This window comes from Esox lucius, chromosome 11 (genome assembly GCF_011004845.1).
Source record: "Esox lucius isolate fEsoLuc1 chromosome 11, fEsoLuc1.pri, whole genome shotgun sequence".
NCBI lineage: Eukaryota > Metazoa > Chordata > Actinopteri > Esociformes > Esocidae > Esox > Esox lucius.
This window is the reverse complement of record NC_047579.1, coordinates 45,825,737-45,836,375: the sequence shown is the minus strand read 5'-3', so window position 1 is coordinate 45,836,375 and position 10,639 is coordinate 45,825,737. Positions and strand designations below refer to the sequence as shown.

The window sequence follows — 10,639 nt, the reverse complement described above, 5'->3', positions numbered from 1 at the left end:
TAATTGTGTACACCACACACAGACAGGTCTAGCACTGTCTCTCCCCAGGGGGTGGGTGACCTGGGGTGCTCTTGGTTCCGTCTGTCTGTGCGTCGCTGCTGTGTAATTATGAACTTGTCATTCTTCATTGCATTATAACCCGCACGTCTTCCTGTCTGGGTCCCGCCTGTCACCTTTCTTTAGAGTCACATCCTCAGTCTGTACACACAGTACTTTTTATTTTCTTTCTAAATTGCGTTCAAACCTTAAATATGTGGACATACACTGAATATATAGACAACCTAGCACCATGGTATTATTTTAGTAACTTTGTATAGTTTACAAGTATACTCTGTATGTTCTCATGTACAAACATTGCCATTCTGTTTCACCCAAAAGAGATGAGGTACAGTGACATTCGGTAAAAAAAAAAAATTTGCATTAAAAGAAGGGACCTTTTTATCATGTACCACAAGTTTGACATTTCCTCCAAGGCCCCCTACAAACAAAGTATTTAAACAATGCTCCAAGTGTATTTCCCAGGCTGCCTGGACTGTCACAGCTGGAAAAACAGTTTGTGGTTTGGGCTCATGATTTTCTCACACTGTGCCAAGCCACTATCTCATGCAGTGCTACTCGAACTAGAGCTACATCCCAGCCTTGCCCTACTCACAGGCTGACCATGTAACCCTCTAGTCCAGCAACAAACTTTCACATCCACACACACTGTAACTTAATGAACTCTCATTGGCATCACAGTATCATAACAGATTGTCACATCAACACCTAGAGGAACAACATCTTGATTCAAAGGATACCATTTCAATGCATGACGGTGTACCAAATAGAGAGGTGTGCAACTTACTCCCCAGCCTTAAGTGTCCAAGTTTACAACACTAGTTGGCTGGATTTGAGTGGCACACTAGCCACAGTGTTTGAGGAACAGCACTTACGTGTGTTGCAAAGCAGAGGACCACTGTTTTTTGTAAAGTACAAGGTTATTGGTAAGCACTGTGATGTCTTCTACACTATTTCCAGACATGTACTCTCTCATGCCTGAATTTATTTTTTATTTTTTACTTATGCTGTCTGGAATCATATCAAAGTCTATTTTTTTATACAGAATACCGAAATAGGCAGTCAACTCTTTTAGCCATATTGGATTCAGTAGCTGCCTTTACACCTTATTCTGACAAATGGTATTCTGACCCATAACATCAGATAATTATTTTGAGCTGATCTGATTGTTTAAAAAAACAAATTAGTTAAAAACCTGACAGTTGTTTCGAAGCCTCAAGGAAAGATATTTCTACTAACAACAATTTTTCTTAGTAGAAGTATAGTTTTCAATATTTTGTAATGAGTAATAATTTCTTACTCCAGGTGTAGTAACAAACATGTAGATCGTGATAGCTTATCTATCTCCAAATATGGATAATGCTTTCAGTACTGTGTTGTGTTTAGCTAGGAACTCTAAAATAAAAAAAGTTGCTATTGTATTCTTTAATCTTACAATATTTTACAAAATGACCCATTGACAATCTGTTTGAGTGGCCTATAGTTATTTTATACAACGATAGGTATATGACACAATAGGACTTGAGCAATGGCAGTACACGCTGCACAAGCTTTGTTATTGCTGAAACAATAAATCAAAGCTATTTTTCTACTTACCCTCTCACACTATACAACTGAACTGGTTCCAAATCTCAACATCTCAAATCTTGAGGTTATTGAGTACATGTTGGAAAGGAAATGCCCTGGAAGTAACACCCAAACAAACACAGGCAGAAAGAAATGTTAGGCACATGTAATCTCATTGGTCTCCATATTAACTATTCTGTTATTCAGATTGACATTGTTTGTTTTGGGTGTTTCACCAATGGGAATTGTGGCATACATAAAATGAGTTGTTGGCAGATCTTATAACGATATTGGAAGGTTTATATAAAAAAAGACCATGGCTTTTCTGTTGTGTTTTCTGTAAGTAGGCCTATTACTCCAACGATATCTGACACACAGACTACTCCATCATTTATATAGATCCAAATTCAAGATATATTAAATTGTTTTAGTTTAAGTAACCTAGGATCAATTCACAAACACAAACAAATAGCACATTAATCCTGGCAATTACTGGCATCCACTGAATTAGTTTGTTTTCCTACTGGTTCCTTTTACATTCATGGGAAATGGATATACAAAGTACACAGAAATGCACATCCACATAGACAGAATTATGTGAAATATTTGAGGCAATGGCCTCAAGCTTCAATGTGGGTTAATAGGGTCATGGCAGTGTGTACATTAAACTTATGAAGATATATATATTTTTTTATTCCTGTAAAATGCTTCTGTTTATAGTAAAAGAGAACATGAGTGGTAGGGAAGCAGACCTTTTGCCGCTTTCCTGTATCTGGGGAGATGTACTGAGCAAAACAGAAGCAGGTGCGACACTCCTTAAAGTAGGCTACTGTACATAATCTCTACTGTAACTGAAACAAAACTTCTTGAACGATAACATCTGGCCTTTATTACTAAATCTACGATTAGCAAGACAGAAAGAATGATGAAAATATTGTTTTCCCTTGTCCCTTAACAAGCAAGTTCTTAAATAAAATAGCATTTGATAAATAAATATTTGGTAAATAAATCTTTCCATTTGCTGCATTTTTTTTAATTACTCAGACTGTTGACATTGAGACTGGCTGTAAACACAAAAGTTTTTTAAGCAGCACCTATATCTTCTTCATTAAGTAATGTGTTTAGATATACAGCCCATCTCTTCCGCTACGAGCAACACCTGCCTCCTCGCTTCTGCCTCAAGCAAATAAAAGTAGACATTTAGGGTTAAATCACTATGGATAACTTTTATCTTTAGATGAGTATTGGTCTTGACTATAGTTTTCACAAATACTGCAACAACACATAATGTTTCTTGAATTCTTACTTATTCTAGGATAATATGCATGAATGTTACATTTGATATCAACCTTGAGTTGAAAAATATGAAATTATTCTGTAAACATGTTTTCATAACATTGGTTTAGATTTGCATTATCGTAAAAATTTTTGTAATACATGAGGTTGTCAGTACTTGTCAGTAGGAGTCAGCGATGTGCTTCTGAACAGCATCTTAGAAAAAAACAAACATATTTTATTTATTTAAATAATAGTAGTGTTAAAGGAAGAAAGAAAATGTCATTTGATGGCAACTTAAAATGAAGTACCATTGTCAATACATATAAAAATAAGCCAGCAAACAAATTTGTCCCAGTCCCTCTGGGTTACCTGAACAGTTCCAAGCAGTATACAGTGTTACAATAATTGCACCAGGGTCATGGGGAAGAAAATCCCTAGTCCCTTTGATGTGTCTGTTTAAATTTGTTCCCTCAACACCGTTTCCCAGATCAGATTGTCCAGCAGCTTTATGAGAGGTTTAGCTCTGATACATTATAATAATGAGTGTGTCTTTTGGTAAGAGAATACATGAAAAAAACATAAATTCTGGTATTTCCATCAAGTTTCGTCATGCAAATTCCATTAAACGTCAGTGTGTTTAATACCCTGAATCAGCCTAAACGGAGATCAATGGCATCTAATTTTAATATCTAATTACAAAGAGGATAAACAATGCATCCTACAGCTGTGCGTACAGAAACCAGAATGGTTGTCTCTTGGTAAGGTCCTACCTACATGATATCTCAACTACTAATAATAGTAGTAAAAAAAGCTGAATTCTGGAAGCCTTGAGGGTTTGGTGCCTGTTTGTGAACATAAAGACAACTCCCAGGACCCTACAGCCTACATATAACTCAACTTCTGTGACATCCTAAAACTTTTATGAAAACCAGTTGCAGCAAGATCCCATAGACAGGCAAGATCCCATAGCATCACACCTCCGATACCTCATTCCTCACAGGGATGTTTAGATCCAGGGTGTGGTGGCAGAAGCGGTAGAGCACGGACCAGCTGGCCTTCTGCTTGATGAAAATTCTTAGCTTGTCCCTGAAGGTCTCCCCCAGGAAGCTGTAGATGATGGGATTGAGGCAGCTGTTGGAGAAGGCGGCTAGGTTGACAATGTGGCCTGTCAGTGGGTAGTCGTGCCAGAGATGGCTGCTGGAAGTGCTGCGTTGGGCCGGGTCATCTGTGCCGTGCAGTAGCTGGATGCTAATGAACACATTCTCAGGTAACCAGCAAATGAAAAAAACCAGCACCACCACCACAATCATCCTCAGTGCCTTCTGTCTGCGAGGCCACAAGCCCCTGTGCTTTTGTGCCCGCATCAGGATGCGCACGATCAGCGAGTAGCACAGGCCGATGACCGAGAAGGGCACCAGGAAGCCAATCGTCACCTCCAGCCACTGGATCTCAAAAACATTGGCGAAGCAGAAGTGCACCTCGCCGCGGTGCTGGGTCTGGACGATAGCGAACGGAAGCAGCGTAGCTAGGATGGAGGCCATCCAAATGAGGCTGCAGCTGAGCTTAGCATGCTGCATGGTTCGCAGAGGACTGCTACTCATTGAGCTAGCCAGAGCCACATATCGGTCAAAGCTCATCCATGTCAGAAAAAAGATGCTACTATACATGTTAACCTGTAAGAATAGGGACATGAATGTGCACAGCACAGCGTAGTCATAGTACTTCTCATTGAGGTTGAAGACTTCGATTAGCGAGTCTGCCACCAGTATCAGGTCCGCCACCGCCAGATTGACAAAGTAGAGGTCAGGGATGGTCATTTTCTCCCTGTGATTTAGGTTGACAACTAGGATGAGTATATTCCCAATGAAGCCAATGGGAAACAGGAAGATGGTGTAGAGGCATGAGAGGAAGAGGCCAATGGTGTAGAACTGATATGCCTCTGGGGGCTCAGATGCATCTGTCACGTTGTAGTCGTAAGATGTATTCAGCTTCTCTGCATCATTTACATAAATCTGAACCAGAGAGGTGGTCGGCACTTCCATGCTGCCTTTGTCTTTGCTTTGAAAGTCCTAAATCATAGGTCAAATAGCTTATAACAGCTACATTCTTCAATCGTGTCAGTGGCCGAAACTCTGTCACAAAAGGGTCTCTCATCTAGGCAGAGCTTTCTTGCTGACACAAGTCAGTTCTTCTACATATATACATTATTTAAGGGTTGTTTGACCCTATGTAGATGTCAAGGTTTATCTAACAAAAGATGCCAGAGGGTACAGACACAGAGCAGCACCTCCATGTTTTGATATCCCCCTTCTTATCTGAGATGGTCCAACCTCAGAGCATTCATTGTGCTTAGGGACTTTGCTTCTTTCTCTTTTTTTGAGCAGTTTGTTTTTCACTTGTTCTGATTCCAGTGCTGGCTTGTATCCTCCAGTCCACAAGCATCTTTATTCACCAAACCTCAGCCTGTGACGCTATTGCTGTGACACCTGAGCTGTAGAGTGGAGAAGAAAAAAGTAATTACGCATAAGAAAGATTAAGTGCTCAGCAGGCTTCGGCTCAATTAAACATGCCTTATTGTGTCTTCTGACTGAGCACATATCAACCTGAAAAATACTTTAATTTCATCTCAGGTAAATTTAATTGCTGCTGTTGATACATACCAGCCAATCTTATATGATAATTGAACTCAACACTCTGTCACCAATAATTCTGAGGTAAGACAAAGTTAATCGGTGGTTACCAAAGAAAATGAAAATGCAAACATTCAGACTTAAACAGATTCATTGAAAAGTGACTTCTTAAAAATCCCATCCTAATCTTAGTTCAGTCTGTCAGCATGTAAGATGTAAGTAAGATGGTGGGAAAATAGATTTAGATGTAATTAACATAGAACAAAACTGTTCTAAATCTGTTGTCTTGGCTAGATTGGGGCAATACATAAGAGGCAGTCCATGCTTATAGGCTTTTTTGGGGCGATATTTCCACAGTATGAGGTCAAGATAATACAAATAAATTGAAGGTACAAGGATAATATAATTTTACTGTAGGAAATGTCAAGAAGTTTGGCCTGTTCAATGGAATGTAACTTTTCACCTACTTTGTTATTTGATGTCAAATTGATCACAATGGTGGACATAATATTCCTTTAAAAATCCTATCTGTCAATAGTTACAGTTCTCTGGATCTGATTAGTCCTGTTATAGATTTTATTGTTGCCCAATTTTGCTTTGTATGGATTATTTAACAGTTTTTGTGAAACTCGTCTGGGCCTTTATTTATAGACAGCTACTCCAAATGTCAGCGCAGTTCATAAAATGTAATTTTCCTGAGAAAATGTTAAATATATTAAACTCTGCACCTGACACGAGTGTTGACCACCTGGACTTGAATGTGAAGAAAACAAAGTAGGCATCTGTCACATTAGATTATTTAATTAATAGTTATTTAATTAATTAATTAATTAAATAATATTTGAAGCAAACAAGCTTAGTCAAACCTAAACGTGGCCACTTTGATGACTGGGATAATAATGTTTACTTACACAAGTCTCTAGCCATGTGAAATGGTGAAGCAAGAAAACAGGTATATGCGCAATATCTGTGCACCTGTGCACAAACTTGATGCATTATTGTAAAAAACACGTCAGGTATTCCCATACCTAGGCGACCCCTTATGTTTGTTACTCATTTCACATAAAATTAAGCAGCTGTTTTAAATATTATTCCTGGTATTTGGGAGGGTCACTAGTGTTTTCACGTGAAAAATAATCTAACTGAATGGAAGGCCATCCATTTTTATTTTAGGGATCCGACTCTCCAGGTTTCACAAATTATATATAGCAGAGAACCAGATTTTTTTTTAAATATTGCAATGCAAATAATTCCTCTTTATGGCTGTGTATGTAAATATATTCAAATGTGATCAGACAGCTCTGGAAAAAATTAAGAGACCACTGCACCTTGATCTTTCATTTCCAAATAAGTTGAAAAGGTTTTGAGTGACAAACAGATGGGTTAAAATTAAGAGACCACTGCAAATTGAACACTTCTGCTCAATGTATGTATAAAATATGATTTAACACATGATTATTATAGAATAAACAATTACAAAGAGTCCATAACTGTTTGGAACACATTAAATAAAATAAAAATATATTCAATGTTTTCACACATTCATATTTTCCCTTTACTTTCAACATGCACTTAAATTCATTTTTATAACAGACTGGCATTGTCATCATAATCATGTAACCTATACTATTTTGCAGAAAATCTCAATAATAATTTCGCCATTTAGGAGTTTATTATAAATAATAGACTAAGCTATAATATCATTACACTTCCTCGCTGCTTGTTATCCTTGGTGAAGAGTAATACAGTAATAAGATTGTACAGAGGGAAACTTGACATTTAACAGCTGTTTACACATATAGACAACTCCTCAGTCTTTTCATTTCCTCCCAGAAGTAATATCAATGCTGCCTCCTCTCCATAGAGTGCCAGCTTTCACAGCCATTGCAGCCATGCAGCATGCATCTCACATGGGGAATAGAGTGGCAGTCCCCTCCGGATTTCATCTCAGTGGGAATAGTCTTCCAACTGTCTGGATCCAGGAAGCCCAGACAATCCAACCATATAGTAAATCATACTTATCCTTTTTCAAACAACTTTAAAACTTGTTGGTTTTGATCAATGTTAGACATAAAGTAAGTATCTGAGGTTTCAAGAAAGATCTAACCATTACTCAAAGCACCATCAGAATGTTGTGATTGTTTTGGATCATGTTGAATGCAGTGCTCGGAAAGCAGATAAGCATAGAAAGACATGCCAGCCCACCAGATTAGACACCAGGATTTATTGTTCATATGGACCAAGATGGATTGCTGATCAAGTATTAATGCTAAGAATAATATAATAATATATGGGAATGCTTAGAATAATATACTTTCAATAACATTTCATAATTAAAATCTAAATCTGTAAAGTATATTTGACTCTTCATATCTTAGTAAAGTAATAATGTAATAATTGTTTTGATACAGTATTTTATTTACTCTCCAGTGCACTGTCCATAAATTAGACTTTTGAAACCATTTGTATGCCATCTAAAAATGGCACCAGACAATATTATCTTTCAATGGCCATATTCTAATCGTGCAATCCATCTATCTAGAGACCAAGGGTTTTTATTTTGTGGACAGAAAAAAACGTGCATGCTGCTAATTAAGTCTAGTGAGACAGGAGATTAGACCAAACAAGTGGCTTAGTAGAGCAAGATGAAGAGTGGTTAAAATACACAATACATCACCAATCCATTTCTGTTCACTGGACATCAAGGTCATCCCTCCAAATAGTACCAGATATCTTATCCCTATGATTTACTTCTTTCTTTCTTTTGTTGAACAGGCTATATAATATGCCTTTTATTTATTTATTTTTTATAAAAATGATTTTTGACTTTGTAACACCATGAATTGTTAACTCTTGAAGCAAAATTTATTGAAATGTTCAATCCAATGAAAGTCAGCCCCTTCTTTTAATATCTGAGACATTGTAATTTTGTATTCTCTGTAAAAATCACAGTATCCTAAAGAAGACAGACAACAGAGAAAAACACATACTTTTTTGTGGATGGTTTGTTGTCCATTCAGTCTGAATCACCAAAGCAGAAGTTAGTGGAGTGCCATCGATTTTTAATCCTCATATTTAGCTAAGACTGAACGCACTTTCTGCTCAACCAGCTGTTCAGCCCTACCCCGAGGAAAAGTGAGAGGAAAGAGAATGATGAGGGCAGTAGGAGAGGAGGGGAGAGCGCTCAAGCGACACAGGAACAGATCACTTGAACTCCTCCCTCATGAAACTTGCTTTGTTTGTGACCATGCTTGTTCCTTTGCTCATCCACCAGCTCCTCCTCTTCTCCTTCTTCTCCTCCTCCCTTCCTCCTGCCTCACACCTCTTCCTTGACTCTATATTCATTTTTCAACACCTTGAAGTGCTGATGAAATAATTATTAACCCAAAGAGGTGTGTTGATGCTATGGGACCTTCTATAGGCTCCAAATGCATTCTAGCCCAAGTAACAATGTACATACATAGTCATTACAGAGTACCCATATCCTCAAGAGTGTTGCAGCTGTAGACCTCAGCTATCAGGTATCACATCTTTTTGGCTCCTCTCTACTGCCACCTACTGGATACCTCATCTCCTAGACACCTCAACAATACCTCAACCATTCAAGCTAAAGACACCAATATTGTTTCTCATATGTAGACAAACTGAATACATTTTATTTAATTATCTTATGAACTATAGTTATTACAGAGTGCCCTCTGTAATTTTTGAGACAAATAAGTATGTTTTATTTCTTTTTTGGATTTATACTTCAGAAATGTGGATTTCAAACCAAACAATGACTTTAATTACCTTTCAAATATATGTGATGGATCACACCTTGCCAAATGTCCCAATAATGTGACTGGCCACACATAGTGGTAATTATTCATAACTATTTATACAAAATGCCTCTGTAAGAAAGTAATATATGCAGAAATAACCTCAAATAAAATAAATTGCAATAGTTTGATTCATTCAGTTTGATTCAAACACATTTTCTTTTCAATTGTTTTGTCAAACTACTGTAATCCTATCCATTTCAAATCCACCATTTTAAGCATTTTATCACTACCAAATGTGAAAACGTTGAAGGAGGGTGTAATTATGATCTTAAAATATTTATGAATATTTTTGGATAGCCTGAAAGTGTAAAAAATGGCTTTGTGTCTCTAGCTTGAACTGTTTAAGAATATAGAGGCTGGGTCTCTAGTAGGGTCTCTAGTAGGGTCTCTAGTAGGTTAACATAGAGAGATGCATTAGAGATGAGATGCCAGAGAGATGAGGTAGGGTTCGACTGGATTACTCCATTATGCTTCTGAAAGGAGTTTGGATCGAACATCCTTTTCGCAGCAGGATAATTTAATGACAACATAAAATATATTTCTACTGACCTCAATTTGGTACTCTTTATCCCCCACCACAAGAGAGGTGTAAAGATACATCATCTCACCTCTTATCTAACTATGACAACAATTTAACCTCCAAACAATGCAATATTAAAATTTACAGAGGACACATCTGGTCCAGCTTGTCACTGATTGTGTTACATCCATGTACTGTGAAAAATTCAAATGGCTGTAGGCCTTGAGTAGTCAAAATAACCTGGAACTCGGACAAAACCGTGGACGAGGTGACAGAAAATGCATGCCACCTCTCCCGCATAAGATTAAACAGTTAGAATTAAGTTCAGCTGAATCATTAATGTTCTTAGGGACCATTTTCCATAATCTCAGAGGTTCTATATGACTCTAAGAAACTGAGGTTTCAGATGTTTTCTGGAAATGGGAGGGGACCGTACTCTACTAGGTTTCTGGGGTGCAAGGATAGAGAAGCTTTGACGGAGCTGCCATTCCATAGGAGTTGGACAGCCAAAAGATGGGTTGAGAATCAGGGGTGTAGGTTTGATTTCAAATGTGAGTGGGACCACTGTCCCTATTGAAGTTCCTCCTTCCCTCATGTACAGTGTTGGTCATTGTTTGGTTTGGTTCCAATGTAACATTGTTTCAGTTTTTTCTGACTTTGTTTAACTTTTTATAATCTTTATTAAAAGTCCTCCGTTCTCCCTGTGCCTGTGTTCCACCTTCTGCCAATATTGTTACACCACCCAAAGCCAGCAGACTGACCGG

At 37.7% G+C, this 10,639-nt stretch overlaps 1 protein-coding gene across 1 annotated transcript; it reads right to left on the bottom strand.

Annotated features, from left to right (window-relative positions):
• Positions 1-3,025: 3,025 nt before the first annotated feature.
• Positions 3,026-8,645, bottom strand: gper1 (G protein-coupled estrogen receptor 1). The gene is made up of 2 exons (XM_010874898.4): positions 8,522-8,645; positions 3,026-5,392 (listed from the first exon to the last, which is right to left on the bottom strand). The coding sequence occupies exon 2, from the start codon at positions 4,941-4,943 to the stop codon at positions 3,873-3,875; it is 1,071 nt and encodes a 356-aa protein (XP_010873200.1). The 5' UTR covers positions 4,944-5,392; positions 8,522-8,645; the 3' UTR covers positions 3,026-3,872.
• Between the last annotated feature and the right edge of the window lie 1,994 nt (positions 8,646-10,639).

What these genes read in the sequence shown, in the direction of transcription:
- gper1 (XM_010874898.4), bottom strand. Translation starts at nt 4,943, where the DNA reads ATGGAAGTGCCGACCACCTCTCTGGTTCAGATTTATGTAAATGATGCA.